Source organism: Dendrobates tinctorius, unplaced genomic scaffold, assembly GCF_039654945.1.
Source record: "Dendrobates tinctorius isolate UK_male_01 unplaced genomic scaffold, ASM3965494v1 ptg000214l, whole genome shotgun sequence".
Classification (NCBI taxonomy): domain Eukaryota; kingdom Metazoa; phylum Chordata; class Amphibia; order Anura; family Dendrobatidae; genus Dendrobates; species Dendrobates tinctorius.
The window spans coordinates 7108088-7122500 of record NW_027361881.1 but is presented as its reverse complement, the minus strand read 5'-3'; the positions used below and the strand labels follow the sequence as shown (position 1 = coordinate 7122500).

At 46.0% G+C, this 14413-nt stretch overlaps 1 protein-coding gene across 1 annotated transcript in view; it reads left to right on the top strand.

The window, feature by feature from the left end:
- The window catches only part of DPY19L3 (dpy-19 like C-mannosyltransferase 3), a 58929-nt gene that overhangs the window by 11873 nt on the left and 32643 nt on the right, over positions 1-14413 (top strand). Inside the window, exons 2-6 of the mRNA XM_073554998.1 lie at positions 6604-6743; positions 11004-11128; positions 11923-12013; positions 12502-12623; positions 14127-14272. Of these exons, the coding sequence (XP_073411099.1) occupies positions 6641-6743; positions 11004-11128; positions 11923-12013; positions 12502-12623; positions 14127-14272 (587 nt within the window). The 5' untranslated portion in view covers positions 6604-6640. The remainder of the gene's footprint in view (positions 1-6603; positions 6744-11003; positions 11129-11922; positions 12014-12501; positions 12624-14126; positions 14273-14413) is intronic.

The following is a 14413-nucleotide window of genomic DNA, read 5'->3' as shown; positions in this document are numbered from 1 at the left end:
GTATACGGCAGGTCTTGTGGGGTGTTCCTGGTATACGGCGGTTTTTGTGGGGTGTTCCCTCTATATAGAGGGTCTATTGGGGTGTTCCTGTATATGGAGGGTCTTGGGCGATGTTCCCGGTTTATGGAGGGTCTTGTGGGGTGTTCCCGGTATATGAAGGGTCTTGCGTGGTGTCCCCGGTGTACAGCGGGTCTTGTGGGGTGTCCCCGGTATACGGAGGGTCTTGTGGGGTGTCCCCGGTATACGGAGGGTCTTGTGGGGTGTTCCCAGTATACGGCAGGTCTTGTGGAGTGTTCCCGGTATACTAATTGTCTTGTGGCGTGTTCCCGTTATACGGCGGGTCTTGTGGGGTGTTGCCAGTATACGGCAGGTCTTGTGGAGTGTTCACGGTATACGAATTGTCTTGTGGGGTGTTCCCATTATACGGCGGGTCTTGTGGGGTGTTCCAAGTATACGGCAGGTCTTGTGGAGTGTTCCCGGTATACGGCAGGTCTTGTGGGGTGTTCCTGGTATACGGCGGTTTTTGTGGGGTGTTCCCTCTATATAGAGGGTCTATTGGGGTGTTCCTGTATATGGAGGGTCTTGGGCGATGTTCCCGGTTTATGGAGGGTCTTGTGGGGTGTTCCCAGTATACAGCAGGTCTTGGGTGGTGTTGCTGTATACGGAGGGTATTGTGGGGTGTTCCCTCTATATAGAGGGTCTAGTGGGGTGTTCCTGTATATGGAGGGTCTTGGGCGATGTTCCCGGTTTATGGAGGGTCTTGTGGGGTGTTCCCAGTATACAGCAGGTCTTGGGCGGTGTTCCTGTATACGGAGGGTCTTGGGTGTTCCTGGTATACGGAGGTTTTTGTGGGGTGTTCTCTGTATATAGAGGGTCTAGTGGGGTGTTCCTGTATACGGAGGGTCTTGTGGGGTGTTCCTGGTGTACGGCGGGTCTTGTGGGATGTTCCCTGTATATAGAGGGTCTTGTGGAGTGTTCCCAGTATATGGCAGGTCTTATGGGGTGTTCCCAGTATACTGCAGGTCTTGTGGGGTGTTCCCGGTATATGGCAGGTCTTGTGGGGTGTTCCCGGTATACAGAGGGTCTTGTGGGGTATCCCCGGTATACGGAGGGTCTTGTGGGGTGTTCCCGTTATACGGAGGGTCTTGTTGGGTGTTCCCGGTATATGGAGGGTCTTGTGGAGTGTTCCCGGTATACAAATTGTCTTGTGGGGTGTTCTCGTTATGCGGAGGGACTTGTGGGGTGTTCCTGGTATACGGCAGGTCTTGTGGGGTGTTCCTGGTATACGAAAGGTCTTGCGTGGTGTTCCCGGTATACAGCGGGTCTTGTGGGGTGTTCCTGCATACGGAGGGTCTTGGTCGATGTTCCCGGTATATGAAGGGTCTTTTGGGGTGTTCCCAGTATGCAACAGGTCTTGTGGGGTGTTTCTGTATACGGCGGTTTTTGTGGGGTGTTCCCTGTATATAGAGCGTCTAGTGGGGTGTTCCTGTATACGGAGGGTCTTGGGTGATGTTCCCGGTATATGGAGGGTCTTTTCGGGTGGTCCCTGTATATAGAGGGTCTTGTGGGGTGTTCTTGGTATACGGCAGGTCTTGTGGGGTGTTCCCGATATATGGCAGGTCTTGTGGAGTGTTCCCGGTATACGAATTGTCTTGTGGGGCGTTCCTGGTATATGAAGGGTCTTGCGTGGTGTTCCCGGTATACAGCGGGTCTTGTGGGGTGTTCCTGCATACGGAGGGTCTTGGTCGATGTTCCCGGTATATGAAGGGTCTTCTGGGGTGTTCCCAGTATACAACAGGTCTTGTGGGGTGTTCCTGTATACGGCGGTTTTTGTGGGGTGTTCCCGTTATATGGAGGGTCTTGTGGGTTGTTCCCAGTATACGACAGGTTTTGTGGAGTGTTCCCGGTATCAGGGCTGTGGAGTCGGAGTCGGTGCTCATTTTGGTTGAGTCGGAGTTGGAGTCGGTATAAAATGGACCGGCTCCTAAAATATATAATAAATTGGGTACAGTAGTTCAATGCAGAATGTGCTGAATATTTTTTCATAGGAATTTGGGAAAGTTATGAAATGTCCTATAAATGGCTGGTCTATTCCTGATCTAAGGCTACATTCACACACAGTGTTTTTCCTGCGTTTTTTGAGGATACGTTTTTCAGTTGCAAAAGCAGATCAGCTTTTTAAAAAACTGCATCACCTGAAAGGTTTTTGAGCTTATAGATAATGTTTTCAATAGCAAAAGCAGATTAGAAATCTGCTCTATCTATATATCCATTTATCCATATCTGTCTATCCATATCATATCTGTACCAAAAAGAATGAAAGCCGGATAGCACACAGACTAACACTCCTTTTTTTTTTTTTTAGCACCAGTCAGGTACACCTCATAGCTGCCCAAAAGGACGCCCAGGACAGGCATTACTCGTCTTCAGTAACACATCAACATCAACTGATAGTTGGAATAAATAGACTGCATTCATCACCACATCTTCTTAAGGTGCAGGCTTTATTTTCAAGTGTAGGGGTGTGAAGTATGAGGTTCCGCAGCAGCTGAGGTGTGCAGTATGAAATTCTGCGGAACAGTATGACATTCTACCCCCCCCCAGGTTTGATCCTGGCTACACCCATAGTGTGAATGCAGCCTGAGGATCTAGGCTTTATCTTAGCCGAGATAAGTCATAGTGTGTGTATATATACACAGTGAAGACCAAAAGTTTGGACACACCTTCTCAATCAAAGCGTTTTCTTTATTTTCATGACTATGAAAATTGTAGATTCACTCTGAAGGCATCAAAACTATGAATTAACACATGTGGAATTATATAATTAACAAAAAAGTGTGAAACAACTGAAAATACTGTATGTCTTATATTCTAGGTTCTTCAAAGTAGCCACCTTTTGCATTGATTACTGCTTTGCACACTCTTGGCTTTCTCTTGATGAGCTTCAAGAGGTAGTCACAGGAAATGGTTTTCACTTCACAGGTGTGCCCTGTCACGTTTAATAAGTGAGATTTTTTGCCTTATAAATGGGGTTGGGGCCATCAGTTGTGTTGTGCAGAAGTCTGGTGGATACACAGCTGATAGTCCTACTGAATAGACTGTTAGAATTTGTATTATGGCAAGAAAAAAGCAGCTGAGTAAAGAAAAACGAGTGGCCATCATTACTTTAAGAAATGAAGGTCAGTCAGTCCAAAAATTGGGAAAACTTTGAAAGTGTCCCCAAGTGTATTGGCAAAAACCATCAAGCGCTACAAAGAAACTGGCTCACATGAAGACCGCCCCAGGAAAGGAAGACCAAGAGTCAGCTGTGCTGCGGAGGATAAGTTCATCCGAGTCACCAGCCTCAGAAATCACAGGTTAACAGCAGCTCAGATTAGAGACCAGGTCAATGCCACACAGAGTTCTAGCAGCAGACACATCTCTACAACAGCTGTTAAGAGGAGACTTTGTGCAGCAGGCCTTCATGGTAAAATAGCTGCTAGGAAACCACTGCTAAGGACAGGCAACAAGCAGAAGAGACTTGTTTGAGCTAAAGAACACAAGGAATGGACATTAGACCAGTGGAAATCTGTGCTTTGGTCTGATGAGTCCAAATTTGAGATCTTTGGTTCCAACCACCGTGTCTTTGTGCGACGGAGAAAAGGTGAACGGATGGACTCTACATGTCTGGTTCCCACCGTGAAGCATGGAGGAGGAGGTGTGATGGTGTAGGGGTGCTCTGCTGGTGACACTGTTGGGGATTTATTCAAAATTGAAGGCATACTGAACCAGCATGGCTACCACAGCATCTTGCAGCGGCATGCTATTCCATCCGGTTTGTGTTTAGTTGGACCATCATTTATTTTTCAACAGGACAGTGACCCCAAGCACACCTCCAGGCTGTGTAAGGGCTATTTGACCAAGAAGGAGAGTGATGGGGTGCTACGCCAGATGACCTGGCCTCCACAGTCACCTGACCTGAACCCAATCGAGATGGTTTGGGGTGAGCTGGACCGCAGAGTGAAGGCAAAAGGGCCAACAAGTGCTAAGCATCTCTGGGAACTCCTTCAAGACTGTTGGAAGACGATTTCTGGTGACTACCACTTGAAGCTCATCAAGAGAATGCAAAGAGTCTGCAAAGCAGTAATCAAAGCAAAAGGTGGCTACTTTGAAGAATCTAGAATATAAGACATATTTTCAGTTGTTTCACACTTTAATTATATAATTCCACATGTGTTAATTCATTGTTTTGATGCCTTCAGAATGAATCCACAATTTTCATAGTCATGAAAATAAAGAAAACTCTTTGAATGAGAAGGTGTGTCCAAACTTTGGTCTGTATTATATATTTACAATTTATTACAGTTTTTTGTGTTCTAAAGTTGTATTCCAATAAATAGATATTATGTTCTATCTAAATATCTTGATTATTGTATCATAAAAATGATTAAATGTCTGATGTTCACATTGTACTACAATAAAGTTTTCACTTAAATATAAGCAATATATGTGGGAGTCGGAGTCGGTGTAAGGGAAATTGAGGAGTCGGAGTCGCAGGTTCAGCTTACCGACTCCACAGCCCTGCCCGGTATACGAATTGTCTTGTGGGGAGTTCCCGGTATACAGCGGGTCTTGTGGGGTGTTCCTGTATACGGAGGGTCTTGTGGGGTGTTCCTGTATACGGAGGGTCTTGGGCGATGTTCCCGGTTTATGTAGGGTCTTGTGGGGTGTTCCCAGTATACAGCAGGTCTTGGGTGGTGTTCCTGTGTACGGAGGGTCTTGTGGGATGTTCCCTGTATATAGAGGGTCTTGGGCGATGTTCCCGTTATACGGAGGGTCTTGTGGGATGTTCCCTGTATATAGAGGGTCTTGTGGGGGTGTTCCCGGTATATGGCAGGTCTTGTGGGGTGTTCCCGGTATACGAATTGTCTTGTGGGGTGTTCCCGTTATACGGAGGGTCTTGGGCGATGTTCCCAGTATATGGAGCGTCTTGTGGGGTGTTCCCAGTATACAGCACGTCTTGTGGGGTGTTCCTGTATACGGAGGTTCTTGTGGGGTGTTCCTGGTATACGGCGGTTTTTGTGGGGTGTTTCCTGTATATAGAGGGTCTTGTGGGGTGTTCCCAGTATACTGCAGGTCTGTGGGGTGTTACCGGTATACGGCGGATCTTGTGGGGTGTTCCCTGTATTTGTAAGGTCTTGTGGGGTGTTCCTTTTATATCGAGGGTCTTGTGCGGTGTTCCCGGTATATGGAGGGTCTTGTGGGGTGTTCCCTCTATATGGAAGGTCTTGTGGGGTGTTCCCTTTATATCGAGGGTCTTGTGCGGTGTTCCCGGTATATGGAGGGTCTTGTGCGGTGTTCCCGGTATATGGAGGGTCTTGTGGGGTGTTCCCTGTATATGGAGGGTCTTGTGGGGTGTTCCCTTTATATTGAGGGTCTTGTGCGGTGTTCCCGGTATATGGAAGGTCTTGTGGGGTGTTCCCGGTATATGGAGGGTCTTGTGGGGTGTTCCCTGTATATGGAAGGTCTTGTGGGGTGTTCCCTTTATATCGAGGGTCTTGTGTGGTGTTCCCGGTATATGGAAGGTCTTGTGGGGTGTTCCCGGTATATGGAAGGTCTTGTGGGGTGTTCCTGGTATATGGAAGGTCTTGTGGGGTGTTCCTGGTATATGGAAGGTCTTGTGGGGTGTTCCCGGTATATGGAAGGTCTTGTGGGGTGTTCCCTTTATATCGAGGGTCTTGTGCGGTGTTCCCGGTATATGGAAGGTCTTGTGGGGTGTTCCCGGTATATGGAGGGTCTTGTGGGGTGTTCCCTGTATATGGAAGGTCTTGTGGGGTGTTCCCTTTATATCGAGGGTCTTGTGCGGTGTTCCCGGTATATGGAAGGTCTTGTGGGGTGTTCCCGGTATATGGAAGGTCTTGTGGGGTGTTCCCGGTATATGGAAGGTCTTGTGGGGTGTTCCCTTTATATCGAGGCTCTTGTGCGGTGTTCCCGGTATATGGAAGGTCTTGTGGGGTGTTCCCGGTATATGGAGGGTCTTGTGGGGTGTTCCCGGTATATGGAGGGTCTTGTGGGGTGTTCCCTGTATATGGAAGGTCTTCTGGGGTGTTCCCTTTATATCGATGGTCTTGTGGGGTGTTCCTGGTATATGGAAGGTCTTGTGGGGTGTTCCCGGTATATGGAAGGTCTTGTGGGGTGTTCCCTTTATATCGAGGGTCTTGTGCGGTGTTCCCTGTATATGGAGGGTCTTCTAGGGTGTTTCCCGTATGCAGCGGGTCTGGGACAGGGTCATAGGCATCCAGGGCTCACTGATGTACATGGGAAGTGAATGTACGGCCTGCTCTGACCCCCACAGAAGAGCGACTGTACCCAGAATCGCTGCTAAATGCACTGATGATACTGGAGCTGTGTGGACAGTGGAGTATACAGCATGTGTGTCTGTGTGTACAGCAGCTTGTCAATCTTAAAAAATAGTGATGAATTGTCGCAAAGTCTGAGAAAACTTCACAGTGTATTTATATAAAGTCCAGACATCTATATGGAAGAATGCGGAGCCTCCAGTATAATTACCAGACACAGCTGGAAATATTTCCCAGATCTTTGGTTATGTCCTTTATTTTACAGGAATCCTTCAGAGAATGATGTGAAAGTGGCCGACACAATGACTACAGTGCGACACAGGAAGAGGATCAACGCGCCTGAGCAAACTCACAACAGCAGCCATACTGACAAAACCTCAAAGCCGAATGTGAGGAGGGGATCAAGTAAGTAATATATGATATTCACACCGCTGTGCCGCGGTCTACAGATTGCACTTATAACGTAGATTAGTTTCTGTCACTAGTCATACTATTTTATACCCCAGAGCTGCACTCACTATTCTGCTGGTGCAGTCACTGTGTATATACATTACATTACTGATCCTGAGTTACATCATGTATTATACCCCAGAGCTGCACTCACTATTCTGCTGGTGCACACTGTGTACATACATTACATTACTGATCCTGAGTTACATCCTGTATTATACTCCAGAGCTGCACTCACTATTCTACTGGTGCAGTCACTGTGTACATACATTACATTACTGATCCTGAGTTACATCCTGTATTATACCCCAGAGCTGCACTCACTATTCTGCTGGTGCACACTGTGTACATACATTACATTACTGATCCTGAGTTACATCCTGTATTATACTCCAGAGCTGCACTCACTATTCTGCTGGTGCACACTGTGTATATACATTACATTACTGATCCTGAGTTACATCTTGTATTATACTCCAGAGCTGCACTCACTATTCTGCTGGTGCAGTCACTGTGTACATACATTACATTACTGATCCTGAGTTACATCTTGTATTATACTCCAGAGCTGCACTCACTATTCTGCTGGTGCAGTCACTGTGTACATACATTACATTACTGATCCTGAGTTACATCCTGTATTATACCCCAGAGCTGCACTCACTATTCTGCTGGTGGAGTCACTGTGTACATACATTACTGATCCGGAGTTACCTCCTGTATTATACTCCAGAGCTGCACTCACTATTCTGCTTGTGCAGGCACTGTGTACATACATTACATTACTTATCCTGAGTTACATCCTGTATTATACTCCAGAGCTGCACTCACTATTCTACTGGTGCAGTCACTGTGTACATACATTACATTACTGATCCTGAGTTACATCCTGTATTATACCCTAGAGCTGCACTCACTATTCTGCTGGTGCAGGCACTGTGTACATACATTACTGATCCTGAGTTACATCCTGTATTATACTCCAGAGCTGCACTCACTATTCTACTGGTGCAGTCACTGTGTACATACATTACATTACTGATCCTGAGTTACATCCTGTATTATACTCCAGAGCTGCACTCACTATTCTACTGGTGCAGTCACTGTGTACATACAATACATTACTGATCCTGAGTTACATCCTGTATTATACTCCAGAGCTGCACTCACTATTCTGCTGGTGCAGTCACTGTGTACATACATTACATTACTTATCCTGAGTTACATCCTGTATTATACTCCAGAGCTGCACTCACTATTCTGCTGGTGCAGTCACTGTGTACATACATTACGTTACTGATCCTGAGTTACATCCTGTATTATACCCCAGAGCTGCACTCACTATTCTGCTGGTGCAGTCGCTGTGTACATACATTACATTACTGATCCTGAGTTACATCCTGTATTATACTCCAGAGCTGCACTCACTATTCTACTGGTGCAGTCACTGTGTACATACATTACATTACTGATCCTGAGTTACATCCTGTATTATACCCCAGAGCTGCACTCACTATTCTACTGGTGCAGTCACTGTGTACATACATTACATTACTGATCCTGAGTTACATCCTGTATTATACCCCAGAGCTGCACTCACTATTCTGCTGGTGCAGGCACTGTGTACATACATTACATTACTGATCCTGAGTTACATCCTGTATTATACTCCAGAGCTGCACTCACTATTCTACTGGTGCAGTCACTGTGTACATACATTACATTACTGATCCTGAGTTACCTCCTGTATTATACTCCAGAGCTGCACTCACTATTCTGCTGGTGCAGTCACTGTGTACATACATTACATTACTGATCCTGAGTTACATCCTGTATTATACTCCAGAGCTGCACTCACTATTCTGCTGGTGCAGTCACTGTGTACATACATTACATTACTGATCCTGAGTTACATCCTGTATTATACTCCAGAGCTGCACTCACTATTCTACTGGTGCAGTCACTGTGTACATACATTACATTACTGATCCTGAGTTACCTCCTGTATTATACTCCAGAGCTGCACTCACTATTCTACTGGTGCAGTCACTGTGTACATACATTACTGATCCTGAGTTACATCCTGTATTATACTCCAGAGCTGCACTCACTATTCTGCTGGTGCAGTCACTGTGTACATACATTACATTACTGAGCCTGAGTTACCTCCTGTATTATACCCCAGAGCTGCACTCACTATTCTGCTGGAGCAGTCGCTGTGTACATACATTACATTACTGATCCTGAATTACCTCCTGTATTATACTCCAGAGCTGCACTCACTATTCTGCTGGTGCAGTCACTGTGTACATACATTACATTACTGATCCTGAGTTACATTCTGTATTATACTCCAGAGCTGCACTCACTATTCTGCTGGAGCAGTCGCTGTGTACATACATTACATTACTGAGCCTGAGTTACCTCCTGTATTATACCCCAGAGCTGCACTCACTATTCTACTGGTGCAGTCACTGTGTACATACATTACATTACTTATCCTGAGTTACATCCTGTATTATACTCCAGAGCTGCACTCACTATTCTGCTGGTGCAGTCACTGTGTACATACATTACATTACTGATCCTGAGTTACATCCTGTATTATACCCCAGAGCTGCACTCACTATTCTGCTGGTGCAGTCGCTGTGTACATACATTACATTACTGATCCTGAGTTACATCCTGTATTATACTCCAGAGCTGCACTCACTATTCTACTGGTGCAGTCACTGTGTACATACATTACATTACTGATCCTGAGTTACCTCCTGTATTATACTCCAGAGCTGCACTCACTATTCTACTGGTGCAGTCACTGTGTACATACATTACATTACTGATCCTGAGTTACATCCTGTATTATACTCCAGAGCTGCACTCACTATTCTGCTGGTGCAGTCACTGTGTACATACATTACATTACTGAGCCTGAGTTACCTCCTGTATTATACCCCAGAGCTGCACTCACTATTCTGCTGGAGCAGTCGCTGTGTACATACATTACATTACTGATCCTGAATTACCTCCTGTATTATACTCCAGAGCTGCACTCACTATTCTGCTGGTGCAGTCACTGTGTACATACATTACATTACTGATCCTGAGTTACATTCTGTATTATACTCCAGAGCTGCACTCACTATTCTGCTGGAGCAGTCGCTGTGTACATACATTACATTACAGAGCCTGAGTTACCTCCTGTATTATACCCCAGAGCTGCACTCACTATTCTGCTGGTGCACTCACTGTGTACATACATTACATTACTGATCCTGAATTACCTCCTGTATTATACTCCAGAGCTGCACTCACTATTCTGCTGGTGCAGTCACTGTGTACATACATTACATTACTGATCCTGAGTTACATCCTGTATTATACCCCAGAGCTGCACTCACTATTCTGCTGGTGCAGTCACTGTGTACATACATTACATTACTGATCCTGATTTACAGCCTGTATTATACTCCAGAGCTGCACTCACTATTCTGCTGGAGCAGTCGCTGTGTACATACATTACATTACTGAGCCTGAGTTACCTCCTGTATTATACCCCAGAGCTGCACTCACTATTCTGCTGGAGCAGTCGCTGTGTACATACATTACATTACTGAGCCTGAGTTACCTCCTGTATTATACTCCAGAACTGCACTCACTATTCTGCTGGTGCAGTCACTGTGTACATACATTACATTACTGATCCTGAATTACCTCCTGTATTATACTCCAGAGCTGCACTCACTATTCTGCTGGTGCAGTCACTGTGTACATACATTACATTACTGATCCTGAATTACCTCCTGTATTATACTCCAGAGCTGCACTCACTATTCTGCTGGTGCAGTCACTGTGTACATACATTACATTACTGATCCTGAGTTACATCCTGTATTATACTCCAGAGCTGCACTCACTATTCTGCTGGTGCAGTCACTGTGTACATACATTACATTACTGATCCTGAGTTACATCCTGTATTATACTCCAGAGCTGCACTCACTATTCTGCTGGTGCAGTCACTGTATACATACATTACATTACTGATCCTGAATTACCTCCTGTATTATACTCCAGAGCTGCACTCACTATTCTGCTGGTGCAGTCACTGTGTACATACATTACATTGCTGATCCTGTATTATACTCCAGAGCTGCGCTCACTGGGGAGGGTGTGATCTCTGTGTATACTGATGCTTCTCCTCCTGCTCCTCAGGCTGCTCGGTGTGGCGCTCGCTGTGTTACTTTGTCGGGGTGACGTTTGCCTTGTGCCTCGGTCTGGCCGCCTCGTGTTATGTCGCTACCCTCCATGAGAATGACTTGTGGTTCTCCAGTATTAAGGTACCGGACCCCATTGTATCCTCTTATTACACTGATGCGCTGTTATGAGCGCTGCTCTTGCAGACTGTGGTCTTGTGACCGGCGCTGGTGATTTTCTGCGCTGTTCTCGGTTCCGTTCCTCTGATTCAGGATATTTCCGGTACATTATTGCACAACCTGCAGCAGCGTCTTTTCCTTGGGTTTTGCTCCTCACTTTATTTTTTTCTTGCAATTTCACCGGCTTTGGAGTTTTTTCCGTATTTTCCCGTTGAGCAAATGGTAGAATTTTTTTTAGAATAAATGAATCTTGACTCCTGTTAAGTCCAAACACTTGGGTCAGACACAGCGGTCCGGAGATCTAGAAGTGTTTGTGCTGTGTCCGCCCTAACCGAGGCAGCACTGCCCTCTGGTGGACACTTACGATATTTTTGTTTTTAATCCCAATTTTAGGCAAATATCCCAATTCTTTATGTCCAGTAATCATCTGAAGTTTTACTACATCCAATGTTTTCTGTAATAAATGTCACTTAAGAGGATTTTAATGTGACATGGCACCGGCTGTTAGGCTGAGGTATTGGGGCGCACATCCACGCGTACCTCTGTCTGGAGCAAAATAAACTGTTGTGTTAATAGTCTTCTTCCAGATTCTTAGAAGTTTCTTCACTGGGGCATCGCTACTGATTTTTTTGTTTTTTCCTAGCACGCCGCAGTGACTTTCTAGTTCGCTGCCGCCACCGTTTTTTCTTTTTTGCTGCAAAGCATAAAGTGAAATCCGTGCCTCACGGGATATCCTTGTGTCATGTCTGTGTCTGCAGGAGGTGGAGAGAGAAATCTCCTTCAGGACGGAGTGCGGCCTGTATTATTCATACTACAAGCAGATTCTTCACGCCCCGACCATCACACAAGGTACAGTCATTCTGATAAACCTCCGGATCCGAGCGCGGCACAAAGGGGGGAGGCATAACCTAGCTGTTTCACATGCCGTTACTTCCGTACGGAGACCGATAAATCATTAGGTGAAGGATGGCGTCAGAGGGTGGTGGTGCATGTTCACAGCTCATGTGAAGGGGTTGATAAAAGCTGCTTATAGGATAATGCTGCCCTATATGTCCCATAGAGTTAACCCTCTGCGTTCTGCATCGTCGATTTATTGACATGGTCTTCACCATTCCGCTTGCGCTCCTTCCCGACTGATAGACTGCAGCGGTGTCCGGGAAGATGGGCAACAAGCAGTGAACTATGGGGTTAAAAGCCTCTCCGTTCTTTAGGATTTTATGTATAAGATAAATTAGAAAGTTGCTCGTTTCTATGGACACATTGCAGTTTGATCCCCTGTAGGAGAATTTGGCGTCTTATTGCTTTTTTGTGCTGAGCTTTGTCTGCTTGGTCTGCAGGGATCACTGACCTGATCTATGACAACAGCACCGAGTCAAAGAGAACGATTAATATTCTGGAGAGAATGAACATCTATCAGGAGGTCGCCCTCGCCGTCGCCTACAGGGCCCTTAACTTATGGGTAAGTGGCTCTCCGATTACTGTGCAGTCTGTGTAGTTGTGACTCCCATATACTCTTATTCATTCTCGTCTCGACTATTGTAGCTCTCTTCTAATCGGTCTCCCTCTTACAAAACTCCCCCCTCCTCCAATCTGTCTTGAATGCTGCAGCCAGGATCATATTCTTCACCAATCGTTACACCGATGCCTCTACCTTGTGCCAGTCATTACACTGGCTACCCATCCACTCCAGAATTCAGTATAAACTTATTACCCTCACCCACAAAGCCCTCCGTGGCTCAGCACCACCCTAGACCTCCTCCCTTGTTTCAGTATACTACTCTACCCGTGCCCTCCGTTCTGCTGATGACCTGAGGTTAGCATCCTCAATAGTTAGAACCTCCCACTCCCGTCTCCAAGACTATACACGTGCTGCGCCAATTCTTTGGAATGCACTTCCCAGGTCAATACGATAAGTCCCCAATCCCCACAATTTTAAGCGTGCCCTGAAAACTCATTTATTCAGACTGGCCTACCGCCTCAACACATTAACCTAATCTATCCCTGTGTGGCAGAGCCAAAAGTTTTACCATAACCAGGTTCCCCGCATCATGTTCCCACATGCTTTATGCATCCATTAGCCCTCTGTGTCTGTACTGTTACACATGTAACATTATGGCTGGTCCATACAATCAGGGCAACTGTTACCACCCACCTTTCATGTCTCCCCTTTCCTCATAGACTGTAAGCTTGCGAGCAGGGCCCTCATTCCTCTTGGTATCTGTTATGATCTATGTGATTATTGTTATGCTGTAATGTCTATCGTCTGTACAAATCCCCTCTGAAATGTAAAGTGCTGCGGAATATGTCGGCGCTATAGAAATAAAATTTATTATTATTATTATTATTAGAGACTATAAATATCAAAATAAACCCCTTCTTATAAAGTGATGGGATATCGCCCTCGCTTAACAAGCCATGGGGTCTGATCTCTGACCGTTCCTGCTGAGAATAACTTGCAGGTAGCACTGATTTTGCATTGCGAGCTTTTCCAACTTCTTCCTGCTCAGCAGCGCCACTCGCCACCTGGCTGTGCGGGGCCCTGCAAGCAGTCCCCCGGCCAATGCTTCACCCTATGGAGAAGGACTAAGCACTCAGTCAGTGGGGTCCCAGAGGTTGGATCACAAACTTTTAGTGACGCGATATCTCTTCGCTGTACAGTGAAAAAATGCAGGCGTTTTTACTAGACAGTTTTTCACTATTTTACCATCTCTGCTTGCTGTCAGTCTGTGAATGTAAACCAGGATGTTTCCATTCACTTATAGTAAGCAGAATGTGAAAACGATGACCGACTGAAGCATAAAGTGTCTTAGAAAGTAGCAGAACTTTTTTTCGGCCACTTGTGACCCCATTATGTCATCTTCAGACCTAAACCCTTCAGCGAGTCTCAGACATTCGGCCACTGACGTGGAGCGCTGCGGCGTCTGCGGAATGACCATTGATTGATGTTTTTCTGTATCCGCAGAGTTACCTGGAGCCGGTGTACTTCTACATCTACACGCTGTTCGGCCTGCAGACGGTGTACGTGGCCGCTCTGTATATTAACAGCTGGCTGCTCAGCGGGACCTGGCTGTCCGGAGCAATGGCCGCGTTATGGTACATTGTGAACAGGTACGGATCAGGGCAGGACGCCTGATTGTCAGCTTCTCTGGTCTACGGCGAGCAGAAGACGCGGTTTACTACACCGGACAGGCAGGAGTTCTACCGGAAACTTTCTAGGCACTTTCTTTTCTGAAAGTTTTGGTATAAGTT